Source organism: Penicillium antarcticum (genome assembly GCF_028974205.1).
Source record: "Penicillium antarcticum strain IBT 31339 chromosome Unknown utg000002l_segment0_segment0, whole genome shotgun sequence".
NCBI classification, from domain to species: domain Eukaryota; kingdom Fungi; phylum Ascomycota; class Eurotiomycetes; order Eurotiales; family Aspergillaceae; genus Penicillium; species Penicillium antarcticum.
Genome location: NW_026695300.1, coordinates 3,952,820 through 3,969,053, shown reverse-complemented (window position 1 = coordinate 3,969,053; position 16,234 = coordinate 3,952,820). Strand labels below are relative to the sequence as shown.

Genomic DNA, 16,234 nt, shown 5'->3' with positions numbered 1-16,234 from the left:
AACCGTATCTCAAGTGAGTGATCTTAGTGCGAGATAAGCCCCTGAAGTCTTCGCCACTTTGCCTTTCTCTTCCTCAGATCTCCTAACCGTGCGCCATTTTCCTCCCGGAAAGCCACGGCTCCGATCACTACCCCTGTGTTCCTGCGGGGGCGTTTCTGGGCATTCGGGGACATTTGGTGGCGCAGCGGTGAGGTTTGGTTAAGGTTGGGCGATTAACCGACCATCTCAACACTTCCCCGTGGGGTTTCTTATGGAGAAAACGACGGATATCCAGCCGCGTGCGCTGAATTGACTCCACATAGGTCTCCACGCACTGATAGCCTGTCGTCATTAAGAGCTCAATAGGTTTAGTGCGTGAGGAATGAGCGATTTCCCAAAACTTGATGGGGTCTGAAACAGAAATTAGCGTGGCGAACGTCCATGGACAATTGTAGTTAGACACTCCACAAGTGGATCTCTTGTTGACTGACGACTGAGATGTCGTCGAGTCGTCTTATCTCTTTACGCCCCGTCGAGAAACCGTATACTTACGGACTCTCGCCGGACAGGTTTTAAAACCCGTTCCATGTCCCACTTTGTTTTTGGGTAGACTCAGTCTCTCGAGTGCATTCTATACCATTATGGCCGACATGGAGAAGAAAGACCTAGAAGGCCTTGACCAGGACCTTCAGAATGTGCCTGTAATGGCCCATGATGATGTCTTTGGAGAAATTACAGAGGGTGGTCCCAACTATCGCAACGTATGTTTCTCCAGTGTTGCTTGATTTGACCCCAATTAACATCCTTCTAGGTAGGCTGGGCTGGCACAGTGGTTCTCATGATGAAGAGTCAGATTGGTCTGGGTGTACTATCCATTCCTAGCGCTTTCGACACATTAGGCCTCGTCCCTGGAGTGATATGTTTGCTCGCAGTTGCTGTCATCACAACCTGGTCCGACTATATGGTCGGTGTTTTCAAACTGAAGCACCGTGAAGTCTACAGTATCGACGATGCTGGTGGTCTGATGTTCGGTCCAATTGGCCGTGAAGTCTTTGGCTTTGTATTCTGTCTATGTGAGTCTACGCTAAATTTGCAAGGAGCAATCACCCCTAATGATCGTATAGATTGGATCTTCGTCGCCGGTTCTGGAATGCTCGGTCTTTCAATCGCCCTCAATTCAGTCTCGACTCATGCCACCTGTACTGCCGTCTTTGTCGCTATCTCAGCTATTGCCGGAATTGGATTCGCCAGTATCCGCACACTCGGCCGTATTAGTTGGCTCGCTTGGGTTGGTCTCATTGCCATCATCACAGCAAGTAAGGCATCTATCAAACTAAAAACAAAAGGGTGAAAAGAAAACCACAGCTAACCACACTATCAACAGTCATGATCGTGACTATCGCCGTCGGCGTCCAGGACCGTCCAGCTTCCGCCCCCCAAGTAGGACACTGGCAATCCGACTACAAAATCGTTGCCAACCCTACATTTGCCGAAGCCGTTTCCGCCATTTCCTCTATGATCTTTGCCTACGCCGGTACACCCGCCTTTTTCTCCGTCGTCTCCGAGATGCGTGAGCCGCGCTACTATACTCGCTCCATGATCATCTGCCAGAGCGCCGTGACAGCCGTCTACATCACCATCGGTGTTGTAGTATACTACTACTGCGGTTCATATGTCGCCTCACCCGCTCTTGGCTCCGCAGGTGCCACGATGAAGAAGGTCAGCTACGGATTTGCCATTCCCGGTCTCTTGGTTTCGACGATGCTTTTCATTCATGTAAGTTTGCCAACCCGCCATACAAGAGTGATCAAGGATTCAAATTAATAAATCCCAGCTCCCCGGGAAGTACATCTTCGTCCGCGCCCTCCGTGGCTCAAAGCACCTCACTTCCAACGGCATCGTCCACTGGAGCGCCTGGATCGGGTGCGTAACCGGTGTCGGATTGATCTCTTACATAATTGCCAGCGCCATCCCCGTCTTCGACAGCCTTGTTTCCCTGATTGGTGCTTTGCTTGGTACATTCATGTGTTTCCAGCCTATGGGATGCATGTGGCTGTATGATAACTGGGGCAAGGGGAAGACCGAGAGATCGCCCAGGTGGACTGCTATGGTCTGCTGGAGTGGTTTTGTTATTATTATCGGTACATTTATGATGGTTGCCGGTACTTATGGCTCGGTTGTTAGCATTATTGACAGCTATAATGCTTCCGGGGGGTCGAGTGCTTGGTCTTGTGCCGATAACTCGAATTCTACTTAGGCTTGAGCTGGCTTGGACCTGAGTTTGACGCTTTTGTTGGGTATATACCTATTTGTTATTTTTACAATCATATGAAGTCTGGATCAGTACATTGTGATTTGAATTGTTGACCTGTAGAGGTAAGAAGTAGGGTTTCTCTAACGGACTCGATGCGCTTGTATTGCCTTTGCGGCTACCTATGCCGAGCACACAGAGAAGGCTATATCTAATATCTGGAGTCATCCAGTATTCAAAGTTATAATTGGCTGAAGATGTATGCATTTCTTGTTTGTAAGCCTAGGTTCGAGGTCAGGTTCAGACTGGAAAAGCTCTATTTAGTGTAAGATAAAGAGCTTTGCACTCATTCCACAGTTTCTCAAAGCTGAAAATAATCTGACCCTTGCTCAACAATATCCTATCTTCGGGGTTACTAGTCTCGCAAACATTGCACTCGTATAATCCTGCTGGCGGAAATAGACACCTCAGGCTTCACACCCCGGACATTTGCTTATCACACGTGATCTATCACGTCACATGCGCTGCACCTCCAGGCCCTCACTCCCACCTGCTTCTTCCTTCGGTGTTTCATTACCACCGAGCATATTCGATTACCATACAACGATAACATGGCTGCAAACGCCAGATATGAGCCCGCTCCCCAGCGGGACTCCTTCGAAGACAACCACTTCTCTCATGCCCCTCCCTCATACCAGGCCACAGCAGACCCGGAGCCTCGCAGCGAAGGCGATAACGTACCGGATGACTTCAAGGTAAGCGACTATCCAGGCAAAGCGGATAACATGAACTAACAAAATGCAAAGTTTGGCGGCACCGTAGCCGAAGGAACTATTGACATCCGGATGCAATTCGTCCGGAAAGTCTACTCGATCCTGTAAGTACAAAGATGCATGGATCTTCATCAAGCAGCTTCAATATAGATATCTCAATACTAACACAACCCCTCCACCCAGCACGGCCCAACTCCTCCTCACAACAGTCGTGAGCTTGATCTCCTTCTTGAACAAAGGCTACCGCGACTGGATCCAAGGCCACCCCTGGCTGATGATAATCTCCGTCTTTGGTGCCTTGGGCTTCATGCTGGCAACTTTCTGGAAGCGCAAGTCATACCCGGCAAACCTGCTCTTCCTCTCTGGCTTCACCATCCTGGAGGCATACTCTATCAGCGTGGCGACATCGTACTACGAGTCCAACATCGTGATGCAAGCACTCGCCCTGACACTCGGTATCTTCGTCGCCTTGACTCTGTTCGCATGCCAGACTAAATACGATTTTACGGATTGGATGCCGTACCTGTTCGGTGCGCTCTGGTTCATGATTCTGTTTGGATTTGTGGCCATGTTCGTTCCATTTGGTAGTACCATCGAGATTATCTATGGTGCTCTGGGTGCGCTTATCTTCTCGGGATATATCCTGGTTGATACGCAGCTTGTTATGCGCCACTACCATGTTGAGGAGGAGATCGCCGCTTCTATCTCGCTTTATTTGGATGTGCTGAATTTGTTCATGTCCATTCTGCGCATTCTGAATGGTGCTAATAACAACAACTAATCGTGGCTTCGGCTTTGGGGTATATTGATCGGGTTGTTCATTTGCTATTGGCTTTTACGGAGGCAGGGGCAAGTAATTGCTGAACCTTGTAGTTATCGTCTGGTTACTGGAACATGGGGGTTCTTGATCACGTTCTTGACTTTGCTTGAATTGCACCATAGTATATTCTCTCTTCACTTTAAATCTGATCAGATTTCTTCCAGAGGAAACCTCTTTTCGTTATGATTTCCGTCTACGATTCAATTATCAAGCCGCATGAATGCACGCAAGAGGCAAACAAAGAGAGCCAAGGAAATTACTGTAGTATGAAAAGCAACCAAGATGATAGATACAATACCCCAAACTCCCAACATAGACGAGCACAATGGAACCGAGAATGAACTGTGCAAAAACCTCGGGGAAAGCAGCAAGAACCTCTAGTGAAGTGTAGATAGCAAAAATGTAACGATCTAACCTTGTGTAGGGAAGATGAATGAAGGAATGGGATTGTGCCCAACGTATGTGTTCTACCCAGAAGCGATAGAAGTCTGCGCCGGAAACAAGGACCTTGCACCGGGAGCAACGCTTGCATAACTGGGAGCAGAAAAGAAGCAGGTCATGTAGCAAAGAAGCAAATTAGTGCGAGGCTATGAAGAAAGTGTTCGTAATCAGGCACACGACCATGACAAGGAAGCCGTAAGCGGCCAATGCCAGACTAAGCGGTCGCAGGAGTGCCTTGCGCCAGTGCTTCTTGCTCCCGAGCAAGAGGCCACTTTCAGTTAATGAGCGGGAGAGAGAACCCTCGCCCTCACCATCCTCGTCTGAGAAATCATCCTCTGCCTCGTCGTCCTCCTTCATCAGGCCGCGGTGGGTAGGCGAGTCTGGGGAGGAGATCTTGTAGTAGAACAAGCCGGGCAGAATGAAACTGATACTGGTACTGCCGGTGCTACCGACGTAGGCCAGCACGGCTTCCAGGGAGGACACGGTCATGGCGACGATGTAACTGAAAATAAGGATAGTAGTTGTGATAACTGAGAAGCGGAGATCGCTCATAGGTTCGGGAGTGCGATTTCCACGAGGGCCCAGCAGCGGATGGCGATGTGGAGAGCCTTCTGTACCGCTAGCTTGAGATCTGGGGCGCCATTTTAGAACGGCATCGACTGATGCTCGGCATGGGTGGCACTGGAGAGGGTATGAGAAGACCACTAGCATGACGATTGCAGCGCGGCCGATTGTTGCTGGCACCCCGGGCGGGTACATTCCAACGATGTTACCGCCGACGCTGTTGCCGAAAGATAGGTAGCCGGTGATGGCTACAAGAATGTAGGTTCCAGCTGCACTGCCGATACTGGCAAAAACAACTGCTGTTGTGCGGAAATGGCTGTTGTTGCCGATTTCATTGAGGATCGAGAACATCTAGAAGACTGGTTAGATATGTCCGGCTTCTTGCGGTAGTGCGAACTTACATTTTGATGACAGGTAAATGCGAACACGATAACTGGCAGACTGCTGAGAGTTGGTACTGCGCCCGCCCAGTGACCGACACGAATCGGGCCACGGTCTTCTTTTGTATCTCCTAGAACGAAATGATACACCACTAAAATGACCAAGTAGGCCATGGACACCAAGGCCGCAATACTAGTGTACTTCAACGAGTCTAGTCGGCGCAGATAGGAAAGGGGAATCACGATCAACCTGTTATCGATGGTCAGCACTTCAACTCGTCAAACAAGTCCGAGGCAACGAACATAAAGGCAGTGACCCAGAAGTGACGATCTACCAAGAAATCGTATGCTGGCTCGGCGCCGACAAAGCCTTGTACCACGCCGGGCATGAGATCTCCGATGATAATCAGATAACTCACACCGACACCGAAGCATTTGATCGCAATCGCACCATCAAACACCACAGCGGCATTAGGGTATGTTAATTGCGATAAGGCAAAGAAAGAGGCGCTTCCACGGTCGAGATATTGAGCGCATAGTGATTGTAGGTAGAGGCCGAATCCTGCGGCGCAGCCAGACCAAAGGATGACGCAGACTCCGAGGACAATTCCCATATGGGAAATGGCCAGTGGCATAGCAAGCACACCGGCGCCAACAACTAGACGAAAATCACATTAGTATTGAGAGTCTTCATGTCCCAGGTTATCTAGCGCCCTTACTCGTATTCACCAGGTTGATCACACTACTGGCCCAACTTGCCTCGCCTGCGACATCTCCGGCTCGTTTCCCGCGGCCTGAACGCCTGTGGCAAATATCTATTAGCCATTTCCTTGCGATGGAACACTTCAGTTGTAGACCTACTTGCGCAGTCCAGATGCCGCGGACGGGCCTACCCCGATAGCAGCCTCCTCCATGATTAAAGATCAGGTATAAGCGGAAACACAGTCGTCGAATTTTTAGGGCGCGCAGCACATAACAGCGGCCACTGCCAGCGGGGCCGAGATCGAAAAAAAGAACAGAGAGGTCTTGAAACGTGAGAGGAGGAAAAGGCCAGTTGAGGGCCTTATCGCGGAGAGCACATGACCGGCTCGGGCCCTTCTCCACGCAAATCTTGACACTCCACTACACACGCTCTACGCCTCTGCGTGTAGTTGAAACGTCATGATTGTCGTGGTTGTATATTCAATTGCTATATAAATGGCATGATATCATCTACAGCTTGGACAATCCCCAACCCTTCTGCGCCAAAAGTTGATAACTCTCTGCCTCCACATGATGGTGATCCGACGCCGTGTTTCCAGGCCGGTTGCCGGGACCAGGATCATTAAACTGATTCACAGCCCGCACAGTCTTAGAAACCTCTAGGATGGTACCACCTGCGACCGGATATTGCGGCCCGCGACCCGACTGATCCCCGATAACCTCACCCACCACTTCCTGCTGAACGAGCGCCAACATCACTGTCGCCACCTCCTCGGGCGTCACCCACGAGTCGGTGCTGTCATCAACCATCTTGATTTTCTCGGGATGGTCGGTCCACAGCGGGGTCTTGATAACACCGGGGGCCACAGCTGTCACTCTGATCCCCAGCTTCTTGTCGAGATCAGCCAGTGCTCGGACCAGGCCGTTAATAGCATGTTTTGTGGCACAGTAAATCGGTGCTGCGAGGTTTGCGTTCTGGCCGGCAATGCTGGAGATGTGGACGATATGCTTTGAGCGACCGCTGGTTCGATTCTTGAGGAAATGGGCGATAGCTAGTTGTGACGTGCGAATAGGGTGCGTGACGTTGATATCTACCAGCGCATACCGGCCACCAGCAATTGAGTCTTTGCTCGGGGCAGCGCCGGGTGGGCGCCAGAAGTTACTCCAGTGCTGTATAGTTTGTAATCAGCCCTGTGCTGTTCTGTCAGGGTTGCTCTGTTGCTCTCTTACCGGCTCGTAGACTCCAGCGCCCGGGCAAACAATATCGATCTCGCCAAACTCTTTTTCTGCAATCTCGAACATCCGCTCGAGCTGTACCCAGTCTGCCACGTTGGTCTGCTGGAATACGACTCGGGCAAGTCCAGAGGAGTGCTTATCAGCCAGCACTTGCGCTTCAGGGCGCAAGGCTAGGTCTGCAATGAGGACATTGCAACCATTTTCCACCAGCAATTTCGCAAAGGCGAGGTTGATTCCTAGCTAGGAAGTAAGCACACTATCTACTGTACAACCTTCAGTCTCATAGAGTATAAAGACATACCGGAGCCAGCTCCAGTAACAATGGCAGTTCTTCCTTTGACTGAGAGAGCCATTTTCAAGGTATATACGATTAATCAAGTCAATCTACAGCGCCTCGGAACCGTCGGGGGGTTCTGCAAACCTTTATACAGTTAGTGGAACTTCCTCGGGGTCCTTTGCAGCGCGTACCGTCTCCAGTTTACCCCCGCAGGGCATTTAACCGTGGGAAGGTGGTCCGTGGCCGGCGTAAAGGCCGAAATTTCTACTGTATAGCCCAATGATAGTCTGGTGGGTAACTGGACGTTTGCCTTTTATCCTGGTCATCTGATAAAGGCCCCCTCTTTCCTACACGTACTTGCATTGTCTTTATGTAGGCGCTGTGTACAGCTGGTCTGTATGCCGAGTCTAGCTCCGGATCAGCAAGTGGGACGCTGGAGCATGAGGGACTCTCGCTTCCTCTGCCTTTCCTGGAGACTGTGGGACTGCTGACTTGTCCTGCAAAACAGCGTGGCTAATATTGCCAGTTTGGGTTATTCAGGCGAATGCCGTAGAGTTTTATATGATCAGAATGCGCAGCCCTACAGGCCTGGGATTGACCTTAGAAGATGACATACCTATTGCAATATGTAAGCATATCTTCTACACATGCTTTGTCGAGACATTTCATATTTTCGGACAGCTGGCAACAGAACCTCAGCTGGGATCCTCCTGCTTTAGAGTTGAAAATTAAACAAAGACACTAGAAAGAGAGCAGAGGGAGCGATTGATTTTACATAAAGGATATAGTGTAAAACATTATCTATTCTCTCATATCCAGCGTGGACTTGACTGACCCAATACTTCCCAGGCTCTGTACAGCGTATTATTATACAACACTAATTCTAGCCCTACAGTACATCTCCCATCCCGCAATTCTGAGCTGACTTGCCGGCTTACCGAGTAATTAGTACCCGAATGAACCGATTTCTACAAGAATTCTACGGTATTCTACCTTGTCTCTGGGGTCAAACGGTGGAAATGAGTATGGACTGATGTCATGTAGTCGGATAGATCTCCTAATATGGTAGGCAAATGGCACATCCCCTCTTCCCGACAGCGGCACGACTACCCAATAAGGGAATCTCCCGCCACTAATGCATGGAGTGAGTTCCCCCACGAAATATATAAATATCGCTCTCTCACCGAGATCCCCGCAAAGTTCAAAATAGCAACTTCAATCATGTCGATGTCAAAACTTCTCTCTAAATCTGCCGTCCGTGCGGCCTCTACCTCGGCCCAGACCACTAAGGCCGCTGGTGATATCTCATCAGTCTTTCCTAGTCTGAGAGCCGACTACAAGCCTGAACCTCTCCCCCCCTCGCTTTGCAGAGCTAAAGGAAAAGTTCTTCAACGAGAACAGGGAGGCCCTGACAAGGAGTTGGGAGCGTCTGCTACCTAGCCTGGATACCGAAGTGCAGAAGATCAGAGCACAGGGCAGCGATGTATGTATACATCTCTCGAACTAAATGAGTCAAAGACTAATATAAATTAGATCATTCCCTCTGTTAACTACTCCGAAATTGTGTCTGGTCAAGTTTCTGAAGCCACATTAAAAGAGATCCGCCACCGAGGCAGTGTGGTCGTCCGCAATGTGCTCCCTCAGGACCAAGCCCTAGAATACAAGCAGCGGATCCGCGACTATGTGGCCGCCAACAAGGAGCGCGTCAAGGCTTTCCCAGCCGACTCTCCAGCCGTTTATGAATTGTACTGGACTCCATCGCAGGCTGAAGCCCGTGCTCACCCTAACATGCTGAACACCCAGCGCTTCACGCAACAACTGTGGCACTCCTCTGACCCCGATAGCAAGATTTCCACCACAAACCCTCTCACTTACGGAGACCGTCTCCGGATCCGCGATCCGGGTGACTCAAAATTCACCCTGGGCCCCCACATCGACGGTGGCTCTCTCGAGCGCTGGGAAGACCCAGAGTACAGCCGAGTCTACACTAAGGTCCTTGAAGGAAACTGGGAGCAATACGACGCATGGGATGCCCGCCACCGCCTCAACGCCCAGATGGATCTATACAACGGTGCAGGCGCCTGCTCTATGCTGCGCTTCTTCCAGGCCTGGCTGTCTATGTCTCACACCAAGCCGGGTGAAGGCTCGCTGCACGTGTGCCCTATGATCAACCACAGCACCGCCTACACGATCCTGCGTCCATTCTTCGAAGGTAACAGCTCGAAGCCTCTGCTTGATAACACATTCCCTGGCTCTGTGCCTGGTGCCGCCCAGGAGTACAACCCTGTCACACACCCTCACCTCGACCTCGAGGAGACTATGGTCCCTGTGCCCGAGGTCCAGCCTGGTGACTTTGTCGCCTGGCACTGCGATGCTCTGCACTCCGTCGACAAGGAGCACCGTGGTTCCAAGGACTCCAGTGTCATGTACATCCCCGCCACCCCGCTGTGCGATATGAACATCCAGTATCTGCTTAAGCAGCGCCAGGCTGCGGAGAGCCTTTCTCCTCCGTGGGACTTCCCCGGTGCTGGTGGTCCTGGCGAGGCTGGCTTCAAGGGTGCTGTTGACTGGTCTTCGCTTAACCCCGAGGGTCAGCGTGCCATGGGTATGGGCAACACTCCTTGGGAAATCACCGATGCCATGAGCGAGGGTGAGAAGGAAGCCATCCGGTCGGCCAACAAGGCTTGCTTTGGCCTGTAAAACCAGCTTGTGACCATCATTGTTGGTTTTATTTTGATTCCCCCCACAAAACTGTACATATATCTGCATCTATGGAAAACCGGTAGTTGGTGTTTTTCTCTCAATGATCAACTGTTTTGCATAAGATAAACTCGTGCACGGATATCCATATTAATCGATCTAGATCTCGGACCCGGAAAAAACAACATGCTCCGTTATGATTGGTACATCGAATGGAGCTATATCTCCCAAAAAATGAGGTGCTTCCAGGTTGCCTTTTGTGAATCCCAGCTCCAGCCTCATCTGATCTCACATATAAACACGATTGCTACTTTATTATCCCAACAAAATAGTGCAATATCCCTAATTCGCCACCCAGGCATACATATTAAGAACGCCACAAACAATAGCCGGGGTGTTCAGCTGCTAGACCCTCGCCCCATCAAAATAAATAGTGGCCCCGCAGAGCACAGCCGCGTGATCCGAACACGTTCACAATAAAGGAGATCTGTGCTAAAGATGCAACTCAGGCTCAACTAGGCGAGAGGCAGCACAGCCGCAGTGGGTTTCACTCAATCTAGGTTCGACGGAGGGGTCGATAGTGGACAAACAAGCAAATAACTAGTCTCCAGCTGAGAGGTTAGCTTCTCCGTGCTCCGATTATTGGCTCTTTGTTCTCGCCGAGGCCGCATATAGTGGGATGATGTTGTGATTGAGGGGTTTAGAAGATGAGGGGCGAGATTTTATTCTACTCCGTTCTGTTTCGGGCTTTGGAGCTGAGGCTGGTGTGTTCTTGGGAATTAGTATAAATATCACGCTTGCCTCTGTCTGTGGCTTGTATTTTTCTACAATTCTTCATCTCTTCTTCTCCTGCCAATTCAATCATAAGTTCCTGTGAATATCTACATCATGTCTTACAACAACGACTCCGATAGCTACGGTAGCCGTAACCAGAGCTCTGGCTATGGTGGCAACGATAGCTACGGCAGCAACAGCAACGACAGCTATGGCAGCGGAAACAAGTCGAGCTCTGGCCGCAACAATGATAGCTATGGAAGCAGCAATGACAACAGCTATGGCAGCGGAAACAACAACCGCTCCTACGGTAGCAATGATGACAGCTACGGAAGTGGCAGCAAGTCTAGCTCCGGCCGTGACGATGACAGCTACGGTAGCAAGAAGGACTCGTCCAGCTACGGAGACAACAACGATAGCTATGGCAGCGGAAACAATGACAGCTACGGAAGCAAGTCCAGCTCCAGCCGTGACAACGACAGCTATGGCAGCAACAAGAACTCCTCTAGCTACGGAGACAACAACGATAGCTACAGCAGCGGAAACAAGTCCAGCTCTGGCCGTGACAATGACAACAGCTATGGCAGCAGCAACAATGACAGCTATGGCAGCAAGAAAGATTCTTCTAGCTATGGAAGCAATCACGGCAGCTACAGCAGTAACAATAATGACAACAGCTATGGAGACAACAAGAGCAGCAATGAAAGCTATGGCGTCTCAAGCTACAGCAGTGGAAACAAGTCTAGCTCTAGCCGTGATAACGACAACAGCTACGGAAGCAGCAACACCGACAGCTATGGCAGCAACAAGAACTTCTCCAGTTACGGAGACAACAACGATAGCTACAGCAGCGGAAACAAGTCCAGCTCTGGCCGTGACAATGACAACAGCTACGGCAGCAATGACACCTACGGTGACTCCAACTCTGGCCGTAACAACGACAGCTATGGCAGCAGCAATGACAACAGCTATGGAAGCAGCCGCCGTGACGACAACTACTAAGCAAAGTTAAGGTATGTGGCTCACTTTTGTACGTCACGATCGCGAATGTGCTAACAAGTTCGTCGCTTTAGATTTATTGGCAAGACTTGCCCAAACAACACTACCGCGGATGGTGAAATGTCTTACGCATATTTTGGGACTCCAGATGATGTAGTTACTCGGGCCCAGGGATTATTGAGTCCAGTTGACATATGAAAATTTTCTACACAATATGCTTTGCTGCCACTTAATCTCAATGCTTGCCCTAAGTCGAACAGTTTGGAAAGACGTAGCAATTCATCAGGGGTTGTAAGTTGTAGAACGGAATTTCCTTCTTCTTGTAAGCGAATGAGCACCAGGAGACTCCTTTACACCAGCTAGGGATAATGTCACGAGGAGCATGAGTGGCCTACGCAGGTAAATACAGGCGGCAGTATGAGGCATGGTGAACCCACGGGATTAAGTCCATGTAGCCGTGCAACCTGTCCAGAAGTAATTTGTCTAGAAGTAGCAATTGGCATTTGAGATACCCACAAAGACTTGCACCAAAATATACAATTTATTCAATGTTTTCCGCTCCATTTTTGATTAAAACAATTGGCTTAGAGATGCGTAGCAGTAGATAGACCGGGAGCGATCACCGCCCGGACGCCAAGTTTGTAACAACACAGCCTAAGCCATCCACCTCCCTCAATGCTTCAATAAGAGCCATTCGACAAAATGCGGCTTCAGGCGGCGCTCTTCTTCGCCGTGTGCCTATCGCCCGCGGCAGCCATTTACAACGATGAGGTTAATCACATCGACTTCCATCACGCTCTGCTCGGTTCCCCCTCCCCCGACTCGACCTTCTTCCTTAAGCCATCTTCGACCTCCAATGCCTCCCTTCTATATACAATCTCCGACAAGCTACTAGTGGGTGCAATCAACCCACGTGACGGAGCTCTGTTATGGCGCCAGAACCTCTCGCGGTCGGCGGATTCGCCGGCGCGCGGGGGTCTTCTGCGCGGACTGGACGGCAACGACGCGGTTGTTGGCGCAGCGGGTAACTACATCTCGTCATGGAGTGCTCAGGATGGAAAGCTGGCTTGGGAAAACCGGTACTCTGAAGGTGTGGTTGCGGATCTGGAGCTGTTGGAGCTTGAGGATGCTACCGCGACCCCCGGAATTCGTGATACCATTGCCGTGGTTGGCAGCGAAGGCTCCGGTATCGTGAGACGTTTGGATGGTAATTCTGGTAACATCAAGTGGGAATACAGGGATGACAGGTTAGTTCTCGGCTTGACTGCTGTTGTTCAAGCTAATGAAATGCTCTTAGTGGTGACGTTCCGTTCCAAGTGTCATCCTCCCCGACAGAGGTCTTCTACATTTCACTTCAATCAGCTATGCTGAAGGGCTACAGAATCAAGGTCACTGTGTTGGACCCAGTGACTGGAAAGCAGGTTCGCCAGCAAACCCTTAACTCCGAAAGCGACGTGGCTACCCCCGAGTCCGTTCTTTTCGTCGGCGCCAACACTGCCTCACCCATCATCGTCTGGACGGACAAGTCGCAAAAGTCTCTGAAAGTCAATGTAATTGGCACCAAGGAAATCAACTCGGTCGCCATTGACAACACTTCCGGCTTGGATATTCGCAAGATCACAGTCCATGCTGCACACAAGACAAACGCTCTTCCCCATTTCTTGGTTCACTATGCAACTGAGGCTGGAGCCTGGGCTGAGGTGTACCATGTAGACATGAAGTCGTCTAAGGTGACTAAGGCTTACCAACTGCCTTATCTGCCTGGGCATTCGGTGGTTGCGACAAGTGTTATTGACGCTAATGTCTTCTTCACTCGTGTCACGGACTCCGAGGCTGTTGTTGTCTCTTCCGCCTCTCATGGCATTCTGGGTCGCTGGAATCTGCCAGAATCTTCTGACGTTGCTTTGCACGCTGTCTCCGACCTGGTCACCAGGGGAGGTTCTGTGTCTGTCCGGTCAGCCGTTTTCCGCGAGCATGGTGATTGGCAGCTTATCCGAAATGGCCAGATCGAATGGATCCGCAATGAAGGTCTTATTGATGCTGTTGCCGCCACCTGGGCGGAAGTCGATGCCCAGGAGGGTCTGGCTCATGAGCTGGAGGTTGAAGGCCATGAGACAATCTACGGAGCGTACATTCACCGTGTGAAGCGTCACGTCCGTGACCTGCAATACCTGCAACAGTGGCTGAAGCACATCCCTGAGCGTATCCTGAGCAGTATTTTCAGCGATGAGGTGACCAACCTTGACAGCTTTGGCCTTGCTACTCCTGTTCTTGTTGCCACAAAGAACGGCCGTGTGTATGCTTTGGATACCGGTAAACATGGCGCCGTTTTGTGGAGTGTGCAGGCCGTAGAAACCTCCGAGTGGGATGTTAAGGCTATTTTGACTTCGCCAGGCACCGCCACTATCTACCCTAACGATGGAAGCTCTGTGACTCTGAAAGTCTCGACAGGTGATATCATCTCACGCACTGCCTCATCGGACAGCAAGATTCACTCAATTGCTGTCTTCGGCGCCCAGGAAGCATCATCATTGACCACCGTTGGCGTCCGTGAGGATGGTTCCCCAGTGACTGCATTTGACGAGGTGAACGGGTTCTTGGTAACTACCAGTGTCGACGGCCGAGTCCTCGGCTGGATCGCAAAGGACAACAAGTCGCCTGTCTGGGAGTTTCTTCCTCCATCCGGGCAAAAGGTTGTTCATGCCACTGCTCGCCCTGTCCATGACCCTGTGGCATCCATCGGCAAGGTCCTTGGAGACCGCTCGGTTCTGTACAAATACCTCAACACGAACTTGGCCCTAGTCACCGCAGTGAATGAGAAGACCAATATCGCCAGCTTCTATCTGTTGGACGGTGTTTCAGGCAAGGTCCTGCATGCCACTACTCAATCCGGCGTGGATACCACACAGCCCATCGCATCCGCAATGTCTGAGAACTGGTTCGCCTTCTCTTTCTGGGGTGATATCGATTCCAACGAGTCCTCTGCCAAGGGATACCAGCTCGTCATCTCCGAGCTCTACGAGTCCCCCTTCCCCAACGACCGTGGTCCTCTCGACTCCGCTAGCAACTACTCCAGTCTCCACAGCAGCGTCGAAAGCCCCCCGCTGCCCCATGTTATCTCCCAGGCCTTCATGATCCCCGAGCCAATCTCCCACATGACGGTTACTCAAACCCGCCAGGGCATCACCACGCGCCAGCTCCTCTGCACTCTCCCCTCTTCCAACTCCATCGTTGGAATCCCCCGTCCCGTCCTTGACCCCCGCCGCCCTGTAGACCGGGACGCTACTGCTGCTGAGACCGAAGAAGGTCTCTTCCGCTACGCTCCCTACTTTGATTTCGATGGCAAATGGTACCTCTCGCACGCCCGCGATGTCGCCGGTATCAAGCAAGTGCTTTCTCGTCCTACCCTGTTGGAGAGTACGAGTCTTATCTTCGCCTTTGGTAGTGATATCTATGGCACCCGCGCCACCCCCAGCCAGGCATTTGATGTCCTCGGCAAGAGCTTCTCTAAGTTGCAGCTTGTTCTTACTGTGGTGGCACTCGGTGTTGGTGTCGCCATTTTGGCTCCGATGGTATGTTTTCCCATTTTTTTCTAAAAGATATTTATTGACCTTGCTCTTCTATCTAGACTCGGAGAAAGCAGGTCAATGCTTTGTGGAAGGCTACATAGGTCTTGGTGCATATAATTGTTTGCTATCTTGTGCTGTAGACTAATGTATACGTTCGTTGCGAAGTATTTTTCATGTAGCATGTTCTTCCGATTTTTTGGGTCAGCCGAGCGGTCTTCGTTATTGCTTCTCGAAGTCTAAGCTCACCACCGTCATCTAAGGTCGCAGCCGGAACCTGAGAATGTGCCCAGTCTGCACCATTGCATTGTATAAGAGTCACTTCCAATCCCGGGTATGTCGAATCCGAACAAAGGGAACAGCCAACTATTGAAATGGCTTTGGGTGATAAATGATGGCTTTACCTCTTCCAGCATTTCTTCTGCCGTCATCCTCTCTCATCCTTCCTCATCTGACGCAGAAGGCCTTAGACACTCCAATGAAGCTAAACAGCAACAAGACCCTAAAACGACAGAAGAAGAAACACGAGAGAGGACAGAGATACAAGCAGAACAAAATGGAGAAGAAGGATGCATAGCACACAGCGGCCGACAGCCTTGATCTCCTAAAGAGAATGCGACCCGAGAGCACGATCAACAGGGCACAGGTCCCTGCCGCCGCCGCCGCTACTGGATGAATATGTCGCTCTCTTCAAGAATACAGATGTTCCATGAGAGCTCATTGAGACTCCTGGACATCGATCTATGGTGCTACATGTACTAATAAAGTCCGC

The 16,234-nt window shown here is 50.8% G+C and overlaps 8 protein-coding genes across 8 annotated transcripts; 6 read left to right on the top strand and 2 right to left on the bottom strand.

Moving 5' to 3' along the window:
- Positions 1 to 620: 620 nt before the first annotated feature.
- Positions 621 to 2,236, top strand: N7508_002479 (uncharacterized protein; the record flags this gene model as incomplete). Its single annotated transcript, XM_058460545.1, has 5 exons — positions 621 to 740; positions 791 to 1,052; positions 1,104 to 1,295; positions 1,364 to 1,755; positions 1,814 to 2,236. 5 exons carry the CDS (start codon positions 621 to 623, stop codon positions 2,234 to 2,236), a joined length of 1,389 nt encoding a protein of 462 aa, XP_058324077.1.
- A 605-nt stretch (positions 2,237 to 2,841) lies between these two features.
- On the top strand, positions 2,842 to 3,784 carry N7508_002478 (Bax inhibitor-1 family protein; the record flags this gene model as incomplete). The annotated part of the gene is made up of 3 exons (XM_058460544.1): positions 2,842 to 2,985; positions 3,037 to 3,107; positions 3,187 to 3,784. 3 exons carry the CDS (start codon positions 2,842 to 2,844, stop codon positions 3,782 to 3,784), a joined length of 813 nt encoding a protein of 270 aa, XP_058324076.1.
- A 615-nt stretch (positions 3,785 to 4,399) lies between these two features.
- On the bottom strand, positions 4,400 to 6,122 carry N7508_002477 (uncharacterized protein; the record flags this gene model as incomplete). Its single annotated transcript, XM_058460543.1, has 5 exons — positions 4,400 to 5,179; positions 5,230 to 5,458; positions 5,512 to 5,866; positions 5,928 to 6,010; positions 6,070 to 6,122. 5 exons carry the CDS (start codon positions 6,120 to 6,122, stop codon positions 4,400 to 4,402), a joined length of 1,500 nt encoding a protein of 499 aa, XP_058324075.1.
- Positions 6,123 to 6,420: 298 nt separating this feature from the next.
- On the bottom strand, positions 6,421 to 7,499 carry N7508_002476 (uncharacterized protein; the record flags this gene model as incomplete). Its single annotated transcript, XM_058460542.1, has 3 exons — positions 6,421 to 7,080; positions 7,141 to 7,382; positions 7,448 to 7,499. 3 exons carry the CDS (start codon positions 7,497 to 7,499, stop codon positions 6,421 to 6,423), a joined length of 954 nt encoding a protein of 317 aa, XP_058324074.1.
- Positions 7,500 to 8,650: 1,151 nt separating this feature from the next.
- On the top strand, positions 8,651 to 10,123 carry N7508_002475 (DUF1479 domain-containing protein; the record flags this gene model as incomplete). The annotated part of the gene is made up of 3 exons (XM_058460541.1): positions 8,651 to 8,744; positions 8,794 to 8,906; positions 8,957 to 10,123. 3 exons carry the CDS (start codon positions 8,651 to 8,653, stop codon positions 10,121 to 10,123), a joined length of 1,374 nt encoding a protein of 457 aa, XP_058324073.1.
- An 888-nt stretch (positions 10,124 to 11,011) lies between these two features.
- N7508_002474 (uncharacterized protein) lies at positions 11,012 to 11,899 on the top strand (the record flags this gene model as incomplete). The annotated part of the gene is made up of 1 exon (XM_058460540.1): positions 11,012 to 11,899. The coding sequence occupies one exon, from the start codon at positions 11,012 to 11,014 to the stop codon at positions 11,897 to 11,899; it is 888 nt and encodes a 295-aa protein (XP_058324072.1).
- Positions 11,900 to 12,598: 699 nt separating this feature from the next.
- N7508_002473 (uncharacterized protein) lies at positions 12,599 to 15,566 on the top strand (the record flags this gene model as incomplete). The annotated part of the gene is made up of 3 exons (XM_058460539.1): positions 12,599 to 13,143; positions 13,194 to 15,468; positions 15,525 to 15,566. The coding sequence occupies 3 exons, from the start codon at positions 12,599 to 12,601 to the stop codon at positions 15,564 to 15,566; spliced, it is 2,862 nt and encodes a 953-aa protein (XP_058324071.1).
- Positions 15,567 to 15,856: 290 nt separating this feature from the next.
- On the top strand, positions 15,857 to 16,039 carry N7508_002472 (uncharacterized protein; the record flags this gene model as incomplete). Its single annotated transcript, XM_058460538.1, has 1 exon — positions 15,857 to 16,039. The coding sequence occupies one exon, from the start codon at positions 15,857 to 15,859 to the stop codon at positions 16,037 to 16,039; it is 183 nt and encodes a 60-aa protein (XP_058324070.1).
- Between the last annotated feature and the right edge of the window lie 195 nt (positions 16,040 to 16,234).